Genomic DNA, 17728 nt, shown 5'->3' on the forward strand with positions numbered 1-17728 from the left:
CAATTGTATGTACAAAGATAGTGCAAGCACTACGACATCAGTATAGCCCCATATCATGCGTTATGTCTTGTTACCATCACCTATATACCTGCAGATGAACCGGCGCGTCAAACTGTACGGTCTAGGTGCTCTTGAGTCGTTTTCCACTTTGACCTAAAAGGCTGGATGAGCTCAGCCCAGAACCCAATCGGGGGATCGTTGATTTTCGCGGCCTCTTCATATGCAGTAATATCGGGAGCATCTAAGGTGAGATCGAGTTCATCTGGGCGCAATAGCCGAGTGCGTTTGAACAATTTCCACCCGCCAAATGTGATGATTCCAAATAGAAGCATCGTATAGTGCGTGAAAAAGGTCGTCACATTCCAGGGGGTGAAACTGGTGTACCCATAACAGGTTACAATCATCGTCATCCACAGAAGGCCGATAATGGCGCACCAGGGCTGAAACCAGCCCTTGTAAGGAAGCTTAGAACGGTCGAAACCTTGCGCTTTGCATGCTCGATAGAACCAAATATACGTGACACACATGACAATATAATCGATAATGGCGGCTGCCGTCAACAGATTCATGAGCCAGGTCAAAACTTGCGACGAGCTGCTAGATAATGTTAAGAAGGAAAGAAAGGGGAACGCCATGACTACAGCGACACAGCGGATTGGCACCCCTCCTTTCGTACACTTGCTCAAGAATTTTGGCGCCTTACCATCAATACTGAGGCCGTACAGACTCCTCGTGGCGCAGTAAGTGTACGTGTTGCCGGCGGAAAAGATCGTCGTTATTAGGAGGGCACTGACAATATGTGGCAATACACTGACACCTAGATTATCCATTGCGATTACGTATGGCGATGCAGCAGCGGTTCCTGCACCCTCGGACTCACCGGAGTACACTGCGACCAAAGTGGGATCATTATAGGCGACTAGGATACCGCAGCAAAGAGCGCTTCCCACGAAGAAGACTCCGAAACGCCAGTAGGCGGTCTTGAACGCATTTTTGATGTAGATACGGGGATGCTTTGCTTCGGCAGCTACCATTGAGATGTACTCCGGACCGACACAAGTGTACGAGGCGGCCCATAGCGCGGCTAAGAAACCTTCGAATCGCCCTAGGTCGTCCGTATGGAGATATTCTGCGAACGGGCCAGGATGACGCCAATGACGGAATCCAAAGGCGTCGTGCTGCGGGTTACCTCCTACCATGGTGACAAAGGTAAAGGCGAACAGGATGAATATCAAGATGACTTTCCCACCGGAAAGCCAGAATTCGGATTCGCCATAGCCTTTGACCGCTAGGGCATTCAGACAACTATACACAAGTCTTAGCACGTAGTCGCAGGGGCCGGGTGAACCAGACCGCTTGGGTAAGGGATGATCGCGTGGATATGGCTCGGATGCATTTGGGAACCTCACGCGTATATTACAATACAAGCAACGCAGACAGCCGCTGGGGGGATATCGTTACGCCAGAAGGACAGCACCATATTAATCGCTGTGATTTCGAAGGGGACCATGATGGCTTCATAGAGGAAAAAGTTCCAGCCGACCATGAAGCCTAGCGCATCGTCGACCCATTTGCCGGCCATGTAGATGAAACCACCACTCACGGGCATGTATGTCGACATCTCCGCCATGGAGTTGTTGACCATAGCGAGCATGGCATTGTAGATCAGAAATGCTAGCAGCAGACCACCGGGGCCTGATTTACGGAGTGCGTCTCCGATGGTCACGAATATGGCAGTTCCAATGGATCCACCAATGGCGACCAGCTGTATCTGACGATTGCCGAGTCTACGTTGCAGTCCGGCGTGGACCTCATTGCCCAAAATAGTGCCGTGATGGATGTCTGCGGCATGTTCAGAAGATAGATCTGAGTGCTGAGATGGCGCTTTCTCGGATTTCTCGGGCATCGGTCCCGGGTCACCAGGATGGAGGGGATGGATGGTGTCCTCTAGGTGTGACATCGCTGGGGCTGGATGGTGCAAGGGGGCGGACAATCTTTCGGTGTATAGGACGAGCGACAGCTGCAGAACATGTACAGAATCCGGGGTAGTGTTTTAATATACACGGTATGCAGAACGCATTACAAGACTTCTAGCAAGATCTATGACATATCCAGCCCAGGGGCCAAGTCCAACAAGTGCCTATAGTAAAGCACAAACGGTATGCAGCATAAACAATGGCATTAGGGTTATCAGCAAAGTGAACATCTCTCCCTGATGGGGCATTTAGGGCACATCAGATAACTGGAATGTATGACCATTCTGGGTAAAGGAACCTTTCTGCCCGTTAGTGCCAAGCTAGGATCGACCCAATGGGAATCTCTCCGAATGATAAACACGGCATCAGGAACAGTTATGCCGTGTGGCGTCCCCCAAGCCTGGTTCTGGGCGCCAGTAATCCCCTTTTCATGACCGCCTGCAGAGTTATCTCGGCTCTCTGAGCCGTCGGCCGGTGCACGGCTGGTATACTCCGTCCCGATCCTGTGACCGGTACGAACCACTGGTCTGGGCCATCCCCACGGGGCAACCTTCGTAGAGGCTGGCTCCGGTGATAAGGGAAATAAAAACATGGCTGGATATAAAAAGCAAACCATATTTGAACACTTCATGAATCATTCCTGAGCAACCAACAGCATCTAGTCCTCACTTTATTACGCCCGATCGATCTAATTCCCAACCTCGAACCTCAGAAGAGCATCCCCAAAAAATGTCCTCGATCTGGAAGAACTACTTCGGTCAAGATGAGGTCGCCTCGTCAGGCGCTACCCCACCGAACGACGAGTCTTTGCCTGCCAACTGGTACACCTCTCCCGAGATGTGGGAGCTGGAGCGCCGTGCGATCTTTTCCCGCAAGTGGATGTTGATCACCCATAAGATGCGCCTCCCTAGCACCGGTGACTACTTGGTCTATAACATTGCCGGGTACCCGTTTATTCTAGTCCGCGACAAGGATGGAAATTTCAACGCATTCCACAACGTCTGTCGACACCGTGCTTTTCCTGTGGTGACTGAGCAGGAGGGCAAGGCCAGAATCTTCGCCTGCAAGTACCACGGCTGGTCGTATGGCCTCAATGGCAAACTCGCCAAGGCTCCTGGCTATCAGGATCTCGAGGGATTCGACAAGAACAAGAATGGCCTTTTCCAGATCCATGTCCACGTTGATAACAATGGATTCGTATGGGTCAACTTAGACGCCAAGGAAGAGCCCGAGATTACGTGGGAAAGTGATTTCAGCAAGATTGATTTGCAGGAACGGTTCAGGGGCATCAACTGGGACGAGTACAGCTTCGATCACACCTGGGACTTGGAGGGAGAGTACAACTGGAAGATCCTTGCCGGCAGCCTTAACGAGCGCTACCACCCAAATGCTTCCCACAACGTCGATACCGAGGATAGCAGCATCACCGACTACGCTAACTCCACCCCAGAGCAAATTGCCCGTGGCTTGAGGGTTGCCAGCACTTATTACTTCCCTAACGCTTCTATGACTGTTTCGTAAGTGCTTGCAAGTTTCGCTGCTCAATGATCAACCACATTGACCGTTAGATAGCCCGCACTTCTTCTTCATGCAGAGATTTGTGCCGACCTCCGCCACCAAAACCACGATGCGGTATGAAGTTTACCGCAACAAGAACACTAGCGACGAAGATTTCGAGTTGATTAGCCAAACATACAAGCGGATCATGTCCGAGGACAAGGACCTGTGCATGGCCGTCCAAAGCAATCTGGGTAATGATGTGGAGAAGGGATCCCTCCACCTTCAGACAGTTGTGCGCGAGCTTGTTTTGGAGCACTACAAGAAAGAGCAGGAAGCAGGTCGTGAGATCTGGCCAACTCGCCAAACACTCCCAACCACTGCCACTACCAGCGAGGAGGACATGACCTTCTGCAACAAGCTAGATGCCCAGGCCAAGGGGTCTACAGCGGTCGGCGGGTGCTGTGGTGGCACAGGCTGCCAACCTAATGAAACACTTGTCTTTTAGATTACACGTCTAGTTGTTCAGCGTCTCGCCGTTTTATTTTTATTTTTATCCCTTTTTTTTTATCGGTTGCAATGGGAATAGCGGATCATCATGTTTCAGGAGTATTCTGTTTCTCTTGACGTCATTGCTTACAGGAATCTCACGGTCCGAAGGGCGTTCGTTTTACTGCATTGGAGACTATGGTGCATAGTATCTAGACATTTATCAAGTTATCATTTTTGAAATTATTATTCACCACTATAGGTGTTATACACAGTTCCAACTGCACAGTGCTGAGCCAGATAAGACAATGTAGGCGGTTGACCAAAGACGGTCAAAGTTAGACAATCCGGATTGCGACTGTGCATTTCCCGGGGGATCTTCACTGTCCTTCCTTATCAGCATGTAATAGATAGGTAATTCTCTGATTAGATACGCATTGGAATGATAATGATGCTAAACCTAATGGTGGGGTTCTCAAAAGGTCAACACCTCGTTGGCTGGCATCATATGTGATCAACGCCTGTGGATGGGCGACCTTTTTTTTTTTCCTTATTCCCTTTCCGTAAAAAAGTCCACTACTAGGTAATCTCCAATTCACGGACCCCCTGTTAGGAATTCTATGGGAATGTTTGCCATGCCTGTTCTCCATGTTGTGGCGGGTAGTCACCAAAACAAAAATCAACAAAAATAAAAGCATGCACTATTGTTAGATGGCTCTTGTGGGGGCAAGCGGCTAGTATTGCTCGCAGGGAACTTTTAACCGTTTCAAGGCAAAGTTCCAAGAAGAAAAGCCTGGGTGGGAATCTAGATCCTGCAATTCTCAGACTGGATCCACGGATTGGCGTCGTTTTAGGGCCAACTCAGGGCGGGGTCACGAGGCTGTCATTTGCCCTTTCTATCGACAGCTGCAGCTTCACTCCATTGCGAGTCTTCGGCATCTTATCGGGAATCCTCCATCCCTCAGCTGCATTTGGTTGACTATTGTTATTTGTATTTATGATTATTATTTTATGTTAATTTTTTTGTTTTTTTCCCCCTTTCCCCTCCCTCCCTCCTTCCCTGCTACACACTGAATTCACCATGACTGGCCGTTGTGGGGGGTATTTATCATCGCCCCTTACATCACCGTAGAGCTATATCCTTTGATTGACTTTCTCTATTCTTATGGTCATTGTACCTCACTTCTTCCAACCATGTCTCTTGTCTTTTGTTTGCAGCGAGTATGATGCCACGGGAGAGCAATCGTGGGAGGTTGCGTTCACATGAGGCCTGCCTGAATTGCAGGTAAGTCGCTTCCCTATCCCCGCCCGTTCGTCGATTTGTTGTCTTGTAGACGCCAACGACAGGTGTCCACAGGAGGAAGAAAACTCGTTGTCCCGCAGAAAGGCCATCTTGTTCAAATTGCGTCCGCTTAAATCAGCCGTGTCTCTATACATCGGCCCGGAGGGCATCGCGGGGTGGACAATCTGTACGTAACAAACAACTCCCATCATCTACTGATTGAACATGGATTCACATATATCTTAGGAAGACCGGCTGGCATCCTTGGAAGAGAAGGTAAATCTCATCCTAAGTGGCTCCAGGTAGAGAGTATACTATAATCCGCTCCGTCAGAATGTTCTTCTGACCTTTCTTTCTAGACCGGTCAAGGCGGCCCGTCAAGATCAGAAACGCGAGGAGCTCGAAGATATACCAGAGGCACCCTACTCAAAGAACAGCAACCCATCCTCTGGTGAACCGGCTTTTGAGCGCTTCTCTCCCGGGTCGGGTTCTTTTTCTTTTGGATTCGGCAATAACGAGGACTCAAATCCCCATCCCTCTTCAGCGGGAGTCAGCAAAGCCTTGGAACTGTATTTCCATTACTGTCATCGACAGCCGATCTGGTGCTTCGATTATGAAGACCTCGAGGACAAGGGTAGTCTTTCGGACGAGCTTATCTATAGTGTCCTAGCTCTGACTGCGCGCTTTTCGCGTGAGCCGGGTCAGTCGCAGCGGTATGGAAATACCGCGCGAACGCTGATCATGCTCCGCGTGGCAAATGGCTCAGTGGACCTCGAAACCATCGAAAGTCTATGCCTGCTTTCATATTCGTCATTCATAGGTCTGGTTGATCATTCAGAAGCGACTGTGCTGAACAATGCGCATACTAACAGAATATAGACGGGGACGTGCACCTCGGTCGGTTCCATCTTGGCCTCGCTTTTCAGCTTTGCCGGTCGGCGATGATGGACGTAGACTCCGGGTATCCTCCTGAAAGTCCTTTGACTGAACGAAAGAAACGCTTGTTTTGGAGTCTCCAATCACTCGAACAGACATATGGCCAGCAAAATGGGTTTCTCAGCCTCCCGGCCGAGAACCTGCGTCCTTTTTGTGCTCCCCACGGCGGAGACCGGGGATTTTCAAAGGATTTCGAACCAAAGCCGCCCAAGTTACCCCGGGATGATATTGGGTGCTCCACGCCCGAGGATATAGGCATTTGGAGCTTGGCAGTTCATTTCGGATGGGTTTGGAGCAGGGTTCGCACCTATGTATCCGACTGCGCACAAAATCGACTCAAGGAGCCCTGGCGCCATGATTCAACATATACAATGATACTCTCGGATCTCACTGAGGTGGAGAATAAGCTCTCTCAATGCCACCGATACGACTCGGTCAAATTTTATGAGCGGAAGGCAGAGGAACTGCGTATGAACCGGGGGTACTGGACGCCATGGCTGAAAGCGCAGTTCACGTATCATTGTATCTTGGCTGTGCTAAACCACCCTTTCCTCTACATCGTAGCATCACAGTCGAATCCGAACCTCTCTATCCCCAACGCCTTTTGGAGACGCTCTTCCGAGCTGGTTGTGTTGCATGCGACCTGGCTTGTTCGTATGATTGATATGGTCTCCGAAAGGAAAATGCGCCTAATTGATCCCTTCTTTGGGCACGCCGCCGCGATTGCAGCGACCGTACATCTTTATTATTGTTCCGCAGCGGATCCGCGACTCAAACAGAAATCAAAAATCGACTTCGATAAATGTCGGACCTTTCTGAAAAGTTTCGTTCCTTTCTCTGCAGCCTGCAAAGCTTTAGTAGGTACCCTGCGTCGAGCGCTCCACATCCAGTGCTAACTAAATTCCAGGACCAAACTCTGGACAAGATGACCCGAATTGCATGCGGCTCAGAAAATGTCAACTACGACTGGATGCCGTCCAAGATCCACCTAAGTATCCCGTTGATGTGGGACCTACTCCAAATCAACTGTATACCAGAGCCGCAGGAGATGTCTGGTGGCTTATTACATCCCACGTTGATACCCGCCATTTCACGAGACGACGCGGGGGAAAGCTCCTGTACGCTGGAGGTCATCGTGGCCATGTCACCTGAAGTCACTGTCAATACGGCGGATGGCGGACAGGCTGCCCATATGCAACCGAGCGTGGCCAACGTGTCATCTATGCAATCCTCGCCAGACAGCCTCGCGTTCGCCGACAAGTTGGTCGCACCGGCTGACAGTCTCATGATGAATACGCCATGGCTCTGGACGGGCCAGTTTCCGGATATGGACAATATGGACTACCAGGAGCCCGAGTCCGGCATGGGGAATATCGACGGATTTTCTGCCTGGTGGGACATTGGGAATCTCTAGGTCCTTGTATGCGGTGGTCTGCGTTCTGCTTAGCTTTCTGCTGGTATCTTGATGAACTTGAACCGGGGTCGGCTCTATGACATGAGATGAGAATTGCATGTACTTTTATAGCGTTATTAGCATCTACGACTTAGAGGGCGCGGAGTTTACCTGGTTTGATCTAGCGAATGCACGCGGCAAATATGAAGTTTGAAAAATTGTTGATATCTGTCCACGATAAGTTATGCAAGGCGAATTATGTATCTTATGTAACCCCCGGCATAACCCACTTTGTGCCCATGATGACTGATTGAGGGGAATTCTGATTGGCCACCAGTCTTGTACCGTACCAAAAGACGTTAGCCCGGTCATGTTTATATCAAGCCTGGACTCTGATCCAACAACTGTCCCTTGTTGTAATCGCCATTCACAGGAGCTGCTTCAATAACATAGCCTCCACAGAGACTATTGTTATGATTATCTTGTGTCAAATATGCACTCACTGCGATGTGGAGGATACCACAGCTTGAACCACCTCGTAAACCAATACAGAGCAGAGCGTACATGTCTCCATAACTGCATTCTTGAGTTTCATCGCCTATCGCGTGTATCACTTGTCATGCATGCTGTCAGACTCATTATTAATATGTTCTTTATTATCTCTTTTCTGTACATGTCAACCATTGGCCGGATGAATCCATTCGATGCTTGTGGCTGAAACACAATGACTGTTACGCTCGAACCCGGTGCTTCGTCAGTGGGAGCAAAGGGGGGAAAGGGGCACCAAAAAAAGAGAAAAAAAAAACCCAAAAAAAATAAAGCCAGGGTCTTTCTTCAAAACTAGTATTAACTCCCCCCCGCCATATTTACTAGTGGACTGTGAAAGCAAGGGATACTCTGCACAGTGTTACGTGAAGAATGGGGGAAGTTGAACTAGAGACGAACGTCAGTCATTGGAGTTCTCAGTCCGGATTGGCAAAAGTGTTTTAAGACCCAATTATCCATCCCTTTGACGGTTAGTTATTTCATAGCTTTTGCCACATCAGTCATGAACTCTTCCCCACCAATTATCTTGTATGATATCACATCTGGTCCGCCAGTCAGATGTTTCGCTCCCAATCCGTGGAAGGCACGGTACGTTGTCAACCTGTTCACTTGACAACAAATTCGCCATGCAAGAGACTAACCAAAGTCATCGCTAAGATACTCGCTGAACTTCAAAGGCGTATCATACCGGACTGAATGGGTGGATCTTCCTGAGGTAGCATCAACGCGCAAAGCGCTCGGCGTACCACCGAGTCGGACATTCGGCGATGGCAATCCATTCTATACCCTGCCTGTAATCGAAGATGCTTCCACCGGCGAAAAAGTGGGAGACTCGTTCGACATCGCGCTCTACCTGGATAAAACATATCCTGGTGCACCGCGGCTATTCCCACGGTCGAGCGTGGGTCTACATGCCTCGTTCAACGCTCACGTGGATGCTCTTTTCTCACGCTTCGTGATTCTCTTCTTCCACGGCATGCCTTTGAATCCGAGGACGGCGGAGCTATCCCATGCGACCTTTGCGGCCAGAGCCGGGGTACAAAGCTGGGATGAGCTGACGGTCACGGGAGAGGCCAGACAGATTATTCTGGAAGGATTCAACTCAGCGCTTGCCGAGTTGGCCAAGATCTACAATTATACAGAGGGTCCGTTTCTAGAGGGCAATATCGTATCGTATGCTGATTTTATCGTCGGTGGTTGGCTGCAGTTTGCGAAAGCATCGCTTCCTGAATGGGATGACCTGCAGAAATGGCATGAGGCACGGTGGGGAAGACTTCATCTCGCATTGGAAAAGTACGCAAAAGTTGCATAAATGACATCTATGGTCGACGAGGTTGCTGTGCAGCTCGTCAGATACCCTCGGCGGCGTGAAAAGTGGTTTTACTTCACGGCAACGTTCTCTAGATACCCACAGAACACCGATATAGTGGTATCGACCCTTCCGTGTACTCTTGGCTACTGATCGAATTTGACTAATATTTTCTTTCTATGGCTTCTATTGTTCTTGTAGGCTGACTGCGGTAACGAAAGCATGGTTTTGCTCGAGTAGATTCCACAGTGATCCAACGTGCCTATTCAGGAAGGCCCATTGACACGCTAGACTGCATACAACGTAGCCCTTGCCGTAAAGGGTATGCTAAATACAAAAGCGGCAGACGCGCTCCAAAAGAGGTTTAGGGTATTTTTACTACATCCTATTTGTTTTTCAATAAATTGCCCTGCCTGTCAACTGTCGCATCGCCCTGTGAGATTCGTTACTACGTTTTTGCAAAAAACTTTGAGTACTATCCAACCATCAAAGGCGGCACCAGAGATTGGCGTCACGAAATATGAGAATAGCGAATCACGGTGCATAAACCACGTTACTATGATGGTCTACCCCATACCTGAATGTATATATATCTTTTCAGCAATCTTGCAAGAGGTATCAGGTATACCATATACCCCAAGCTTAAAGCGAAGTACTCCATAAGGCTCCGTTCTGACTATCTTTACATATTCAGAATATCGAGATTGAGTCGCCAATTACTATTATACTAACAGTAATCAATATCTTGAGGTCCTATCTTTGGAGCAAGACGAAGAGACGGCGTATATTTCTTCCGATTCCGGAGGGGATGACGCTACCACACCTAAATAAGCCTAGTGCGGATACCAGCCGTGGCGTCAAAACAATTGGTTTCCGATAACTATTTTTGGCCTTGTGTATGTCGCTTACAATATCCCCGTGATGCAATTTCGGGAGCCTTATTTGGTATTCAGGGGGTATTCTGTCCCTCCATCGTTGTCTTTGTTGGAAACTCCGAATCTGGCGTCGTTTCAGCTCTGTTATGGCTCTAATGATTCGAGGGAGCTACCAAGATAATCTCAGCTACGCAGTCAGCCGCTAGGTCCGTGAAAGCAGGATGGCTTGCTCTTTGGACATTACTATGCCGAATTCCATGAACAGCGGTCAACGACTGGCAGATATGGCACGGACAGATTTACCAGCCAAAGCATTTCTCATTCCAATCCACTAGTAATCCCTGCATGAGGGGCAACGTGATGAAACGAAATAAGCGGAACTGCACCCCGAAGATTGTGGGGAGAGCAGTTCTCGTTCTTTCAGTTTACTCCAGTCAAAACCGGGTCAATGCTTAGCCTAGTTCCTACAGTATTCCCATGCCGGATGCTGACGGAAAAGCAGCGTTCAATGAGCACCCCCTTTTAAACATAATTAGGGTTGCCGCCTACTGGTGATCTAGAATCTCCCCAAACGGGGAATTAGTGGGCCGTTAATGGTAAATTCTAGAACAAAGACCAAGCCACACCGACGTTTCCCCAGGAGCAGCTTGTAATTTGGTTTTCTCGTGCAGGTTGTGTGTTACCCCTATTCCAGTTCGTCTCACGGACTAGGAAAGAGACTCATGCTCATCATGCGCGGTGTTTAGACAAACAAAGCAAGGGACACGGCCGACATCGATTGCTGAGGCATCAAAACAAGGAGGAAGACCTTGATCAACTTCGAAATAGACGAAGGACTTGCTTCTTGGCATCGTGATAGCAAGAGATGATTTATGAATATGTCGGCGAGATTGAAGAGCTTCCGCCGGACTCTCGAATATGGTCGGGACGGCGATACCGCAAGTATCTCTACCAGGCAGCCCGAGCAGCAATATGGACCTGTAATGTCTATTATCCTGTCCGCTTACTTATGATTCTGCTGGAGGCTCAACAATCCTGGCAGATGTGGTTAATGTTGGCCGTCGAAGTTATATTTGGTCGTAAGTTCAAGCAAGCTATGCCTTACTTTAAATCGGATTATGGAGCTCTATAACGCTGACCGATGATCAGGCCTGTCTTATCAAGATCAGCGCCTCACCGTTGCAGCCGGTGGGGAACCTGAACGTGGGCCGCGAAAAAGGCTACGGCTCCGAGGCAGCCAAAACTTGCCACGAGTCGATGTCTTGATCCCCTGCTGCGGTGAGCCAGTTAGTGTGATCTTGGACACTGTTCGCGCTGCCTGCACTATGGACTACCCTGAGTCTCAGCTGAGAGTACTTTTACTTGACGATGGCGCCTCAACCCAGCTGTGTGATGCTATCTCGGAGTTGCACGCTAAATGGCCTTTTCTCTCCTACCACACACGTGGAAGGCAGTCAGGCAGAGTATTTGCTAAAGCCGGAAACCTGAACTATGCACTATTCACTGTTCAGAAGGATACTCCGCCAGAATTTTGTGCTATCCTGGATGCGGATTCTATTCCAAAGCCGGAGTTCCTCAGAGCAACACTTCCTCACTTGCTTCTCAACCCTCAGACAGCGTTGGTCACCACACGGCAATATTTTGACAACCTTCCTGCTGGGGATCCCCTCTCACAATCTCGCCTTCATTTTTACACCTGTCAGAACGCCGAACTAGACCGCTGTGGGCGTGCGATTGATGCAGGATCAGGGGCGGTGTTCCGGCGAAAGGCAATCATTGATGTGGGTGGGTATCCTACCTTTTCATTTTCGGAGGATTGGCAGCTTTCCCTGATTTTACGGGGCATGGGATATCGTACTGTGCAAGTACAAGAGCCGCTGCAATTCGGGCTTGTCCCCACATCCCTCGAAGGACATATTGCCCAGAGAAATAGATGGCACATTGGGCATTCCCAGCAACTGTTTGCATTACGGCCACCGACTAACAGCTCCATGCCACGGCACCTTCAGTGGAGCATTGCATGCGGTGGTTTGGCTATCACTCTAGGATTGGTAGGCCACGTCATTGGATATGGTGCTGTTCCCTGGCTTTTAATGTCCCGGTCACTCATCCCCGCTTCTTCGTCCTTCCTGATCCAGGCTCAGGTGATTCTGGGCTTGCTTCATGTCTCTACAATGTGGGCGTATGGGTGGCTCCAGACTGTCCATGCGGGAATCCGAGGTTCCCCGTTTTCACAATTGGAAAATAGTTGGTTAGCTGGCGGTAAGAAGTCCCGCTTCACCTACCCTTTCCTGTGACTGATATATTATGGCAACCGCGCGAGTAACCCAACTGATTATCTCGCTTTGTAGCACACCTATCTGCCGTCATACGATTCCATTTTATCTCAAACGCCCCCAAAGGATCATTTGTCACTGGAAGCAAAGAAAATTCCTGGAATCGCATCACGAAGTCTTCGTTTTTCAAAATGCTCTACCAAGACCTTTGGCAAAACGGCATTTTGCAAAGCTTCTGCCTGCTTCTCGCTACAATTGCCGCGATATTGTTGTCAACATGGACGACACTGACCACTACCGACAGTGAACGATTGACCACACGATTACTTACTACCGTTGCCTGGCCGCCACTGTTGCACATTTGCTATCTGACCATTACTAACCACTGGGTGCCTGTGGCGTACCTTTTAAGCCTCCCGTTTATCCGGCGCGGGCATCCTAGATGGCTGTACTGGTGAGCAAAGGATGATTTCAGATGTAGACCCTCTGTTGTCTAATAACGCCGACTGTGGCGCTAATTCTCGTTTTGTCTGACACTGTCGGACTCCATGGCATTGCCAGCCCTTGCACTAGGTTGCAGTAGAGTTGAGGAGGACTATCCCTGATGCTCAACATGTTGTGATGACACCCTATGTTGCTCATTTCACCAAAGCTGCTATGTGATGCTAACCCAGAGAGGCAGCATAAGCGTAATGGATGTCTAATATGTCTCTGGATTGATTGTGTCTGTTATATCTAGCCATTATTTGTTTTCTGATCTCGCTGTCCTGATTTTCACGCTCTCTAACCCACAGCGACCTGACAGAGTATAGACCAATGTATTTCCCTACATAGCGAATTTATGTAATACCTGTCCATCTTTATGTTTAATTTTGTTCTCATCGTTGACCCTAATTCATGAACTTTATGTTCATACCGAGAGCGTTCAGTCCCGGTCATGTGACAGCGCCTCGGGTTTGACATCGGAATTGAACTTTTCTCCCAACTTGTCTCTACTATTGTCTTCAAACCCGAAACTCATCCCCCTTCCTCGAACTGGCTCATTGATCGGGAGTCTTGGCAGTCAAGGGTAGCGCATCACTAGCGACAGAGGCTAGCAGAGGGAAGTATGCGCTCGAGTCTTTCGTGCGCGTTTTGCCGGTGAGTAGGACATCAACATCACCCTCGGTAAACTAAAGGTCAGCCCGGGGCTCACCAATAGATCCGACGGCGCAGAAAATCCAAAATTAAGTGTGTCAACACTGGTAGTCCGCCATGTCAGAAGTGTCAGAAATCGGAGATTCCCGGTTGCGTTCTCACCAGACCGAGACAGGTAGCCTCGAGGGGTTCCCGCAGGCGAGGCCAGTTACGCCGGAGGAACGAGAATCCAAAGGATGACTACGAGGAACAAACAAGGCTCCAGCCGGCCTCATCAGACCAAGGACATAATAGGCCACATTTAACACCGGAATCTTCCAGTGGCGAGGTGGACATTTCACAGATCGACGAACATCTTGGTAGTCTCCCGACTAGTGTGATCCTCAAGTCTTTGAACGTTTTTACGAACAAATTCCCCGAGCTGGGAATTCTTCATCTCCCAACACTCATGCAGGCGTTTCAGTCAGATTGCTCGAAGGAGACGAAGGTTCTGCTCGGCGTTACCCTTCTAGTAACGAAAACACAACTATCACTACTCAATCCAACTTGGGCGATGAGTTTGCTACCCAGTAAACATTATGAATACTACATTCGGCAGAGTCTCTCAGAGCTCATTCTCCAGCCACCTGACATACAAGTTGTTCAGGCACTCCTGATGATGGCACTCTATGAGTGGGGATGCCGAGATTTCCATAAGGCTTGGGTGTACTGCGGTACGTCTTGACCGAAGCGCCCGCATGGAATAATTACAAGGCTGATCGGATATGCTAGGTATCGCGATCCGAATCATGCAATCCATACAAAGTCGACGTATTGCCCCGTACCCTCTCGACACTGACTTCAGCCCGGGTGCAGCAAAAGATACAGTTGCTCCGGGGATAGAGAATAGAACGATTTGGGCCTGCTTTATCATGGATCGCATGATCAGCTCGGGTACTTACAACCCACCCATGCTTCCCATGTCGGAGATGGAGAAGTTGAAAGTCTCACGGCCTTTGAACACTGTCGAATTTGCCTTTGGAACCAACGTAAGCCTTCATCCGGGACACACGGGGCATAACCTCACCTGGTCTGAACGTTTGCCGTCGGGCCTTCTGGATATAACTCAATGCTACGAGATTTTAGTTTCTGGGTTTGATATCTGGGCACAGGTAATGACTTTTATCTTTAACGACGGACGTCGAGCACCGGGGATGTGTGCCCCAGAGAATTGCCCTTGGGTCTCAGGGTCTCCGTGGTCTAGAACTAAGGCCCAACTGGAAAGGTGGAGGGCTGGCCAACATGATCGCCTTCACTACCCCAGCAACAGTGTGGCGATCCACATGACATTGGGATATGGAGAGTCATTCACATATATTAATCTTCTCTATTATCTAAGGTTGGCCATCCTATTTTCTCGATTCGGCAGAGGAAGACTAATCCGTATTTGTCTATAGCACTCTTATGCTCCACCGTGAATACTTTCCCTTCATGCCCACCGCAGAGTCGGGCCCAAGAGGACCTGTGGACCACCCTCTGCTCGAAGCGGAAGCGCCTGTCGGCTGGTGGGAATCGAGCGCACTCGAGCTGTTCTCGGCAGCGGAATACATTGCAAGACTTCTACACGAAGCATCTGAATGTGGAGCCCATCTGATGACGCCGTTTGTGGGATTCTGTGCCTTTTCCGCGTCGTATATGAACCTCTACATCTACCGTTTCCCCCGCATGAACCTTGGTCGAAGTCCCCAGGCTGAACAACTGATGAATTTCTGTCTCTCTTACTTGGAGGAGTTTCGACACGTGTGGAAGCTCGGAGAGGCTTGGGTGCGTCTCTTTGCCATCGATATTCTATCTTTTGTATGGAGAAACTCTAATATTTCATTAGGTCTCTACTCTCAAACATGCCTCACTCTTATATGAGCGCGCTTCTGCTGACAGGGGAAGATACTTGGGAAAGTCCCGGCAGGACTTCGACCATCTCCACCAGTCGATACACGAATTTCGAGTCGTTGACCGATCGAATCAGCATATACAGGAGATTGAAGGAGCCGAGGGAGCAAGCCCAGGAGTGACTTATAGTCACCCCGCGCAACGGGTGGTCCCTAACTCTGAGTTGGACAATCTTAGCGCACCGCTCACTCATCTGCTTACGGAGGTTAGCACTTATTCCCATGAACAGGGCGCATGGTCGCAGTGGTGGCCTACATTGGAGGACATCGATCTTGCACTAGTATCAGGATGATATCTCTGCGGTTAAGTCGCAATATCATATTCTAACAAGCAGGTGTGTTGAGTACATTGCGCGCAGAACGATTGCGAATAAAAGACCAACTATGGACATAGCACCTGCATAGTATGCTGCTGGCCGATATGACTCGATGTTGTCCGCTTTTCCGGAAAGTGAATAAATCCCAGATGCAATTGGCGACCCCTATAGAGGATTAGTACGATGTCATGACATAAAGAAAGTGGAGGATGTCATCAGCTTACGAAAAAGAAGCCCACGAACCATCCTGCCCAGATGATCGGTAGTATCCCAAGCGTGTTCTTTCCACCAAACATCGCGCCTATAGTGCTGGGAACCAGACTGAAAAATGCTCCACACCCGAATCCATTTAGTACAATGAAGACGGATAGCACGCCCGTTGTACTAGAGAAAGGCCAGATGGCGAGAGCACTGATCCCGGCTAATGCAAGCGAGAGGATAAGACTGTTGATCGGACCCAAAACCGAATCTGACAAGAAGCCGGCCACTACCCGTCCCACGGTGGAGGCGACATTCCAAATGGCCAGCATGATGACTGCTATATGCTGAGAATGCGTAACCGATCGCGCGAAGATAGGGATAAAGTAAGGGGGAACAAAAAGGGGAAAACAAGCCAGCCCTGTGCCGACAAATAAGATAAGGAACTCCTTCTCACGGAAACGATACCTGGGCGGCTCAGAGTGTTAGAATCGTCCGATAGTTCCAATGTACTGTACAACGGGCAGTTCTCACCATTGCGGGCGGGGGACTGAGTTCTTCGCATGAGATGGCTGTCGGATAAGGCATGCAGCTGGAGTACAAACACCCCACAGCAGAAACGCCAGAACACGGAATATCCATTCCAGTGGCAGTTGCTTCACCATCATGTTGGTTGCAATACTCATGATGGCAGAGCCTAGACTTCCACCCCCGAAGACAATTCCCACGGCTAGCCCGCGGTGCTTCTCGAACCATTGCATTGGGGCAGTCGAACAAGTCTGGTTCAATTTGTGAGATAAAAGATGACCCAGTATTACTGACAGCGGCGAAAGCATAAATGATAGAAAGAAAGGGACCAGTCATGAAAAACATACCAGAATCGTCAGGCCTCCACCCACGCCAAAGATGATGCCGTGTGTCACAAACAATGCACCGACGTACTCGGTTACCCAGCTCGCGAGGAATTCCCCTAGACCCATAAGAACTGCTCCAACTAGAGCAGTTCGTTGATATCCCCACCTTCGGATCATGAGTCCTACCGGGATACTACTTGACACCATAAAGGATGTGGACAGAGAGCCGATGAACGTCAATGTCGTCAAGGAAGAGGAGGCTGATTCGAGTAGCTGAACTTGCAGAACCCCCCAGGAGTAAATGATGCCGAGATAGACAAACAGAGAGCAAGCTGCGGCTCCCACAACTATCCACCCTCTCCAACCGTCCATAACATCATCATGCGGGTGTGAGGACTCATTTTCAGCAGTGACAGGCAATGGCGCCTCTATTTTGGTGTGGGGCGCTGAAGGACCTTTCTCATGTTCCTCCATGACTGGCGACACATGTGTTATTCCAGAGTGCGTCTTGTCCTGTCCTGTACGCTCAAGCGATGCCAATATTGTTGGTAGCGAGTTTCTTCCTCAGGGGGACCTCCCGAATTTCAAGCATTTTGTGCGTCTAACGTGTTCTTATACAACCGAAAAAAGCCGATATTACCTGAAGGAATCCACAGTAGGATTATTAGTACAAGACTAGTTGTCGCGAGAACTTGTTTGAACCCGAGGGATGTCG

The 17728-nt window shown here is 49.4% G+C and overlaps 6 protein-coding genes across 6 annotated transcripts; 4 read left to right on the forward strand and 2 right to left on the reverse strand.

The window, feature by feature from the left end:
• Positions 1-107: 107 nt before the first annotated feature.
• Positions 108-1960, reverse strand: ABOM_004925 (amino acid transporter; the record flags this gene model as incomplete). Its single annotated transcript, XM_022532054.1, has 2 exons — positions 108-1305; positions 1410-1960. 2 exons carry the CDS (start codon positions 1958-1960, stop codon positions 108-110), a joined length of 1749 nt encoding a protein of 582 aa, XP_022389924.1.
• Positions 1961-2705: 745 nt separating this feature from the next.
• On the forward strand, positions 2706-7594 carry ABOM_004926 (putative C6 transcription factor; the record flags this gene model as incomplete). The annotated part of the gene is made up of 5 exons (XM_022532055.1): positions 2706-3493; positions 3549-3932; positions 5604-6064; positions 6124-7037; positions 7088-7594. The coding sequence occupies 5 exons, from the start codon at positions 2706-2708 to the stop codon at positions 7592-7594; spliced, it is 3054 nt and encodes a 1017-aa protein (XP_022389925.1).
• Positions 7595-8621: 1027 nt separating this feature from the next.
• On the forward strand, positions 8622-9431 carry ABOM_004927 (glutathione S-transferase family protein; the record flags this gene model as incomplete). The annotated part of the gene is made up of 2 exons (XM_022532056.1): positions 8622-8707; positions 8777-9431. 2 exons carry the CDS (start codon positions 8622-8624, stop codon positions 9429-9431), a joined length of 741 nt encoding a protein of 246 aa, XP_022389926.1.
• Positions 9432-11162: 1731 nt separating this feature from the next.
• Positions 11163-12600, forward strand: ABOM_004928 (glycosyltransferase family 2 protein; the record flags this gene model as incomplete). Its single annotated transcript, XM_022532057.1, has 2 exons — positions 11163-11382; positions 11453-12600. Coding segments are annotated over 2 exons (1368 nt in total), but the record flags the coding sequence as incomplete, so codon positions are not given.
• A 2027-nt stretch (positions 12601-14627) lies between these two features.
• On the forward strand, positions 14628-15937 carry ABOM_004929 (uncharacterized protein; the record flags this gene model as incomplete). The annotated part of the gene is made up of 4 exons (XM_022532058.1): positions 14628-14744; positions 14842-14867; positions 15153-15519; positions 15581-15937. 4 exons carry the CDS (start codon positions 14628-14630, stop codon positions 15935-15937), a joined length of 867 nt encoding a protein of 288 aa, XP_022389907.1.
• Positions 15938-15961: 24 nt separating this feature from the next.
• ABOM_004930 (monocarboxylate transporter) lies at positions 15962-17487 on the reverse strand (the record flags this gene model as incomplete). The annotated part of the gene is made up of 4 exons (XM_022532059.1): positions 15962-16126; positions 16186-16627; positions 16694-16938; positions 17035-17487. 4 exons carry the CDS (start codon positions 17485-17487, stop codon positions 15962-15964), a joined length of 1305 nt encoding a protein of 434 aa, XP_022389867.1.
• Between the last annotated feature and the right edge of the window lie 241 nt (positions 17488-17728).

The sequence above is a fragment of the Aspergillus bombycis genome (genome assembly GCF_001792695.1).
Source record: "Aspergillus bombycis strain NRRL26010 chromosome Unknown contig00034, whole genome shotgun sequence".
Classification (NCBI taxonomy): domain Eukaryota; kingdom Fungi; phylum Ascomycota; class Eurotiomycetes; order Eurotiales; family Aspergillaceae; genus Aspergillus; species Aspergillus bombycis.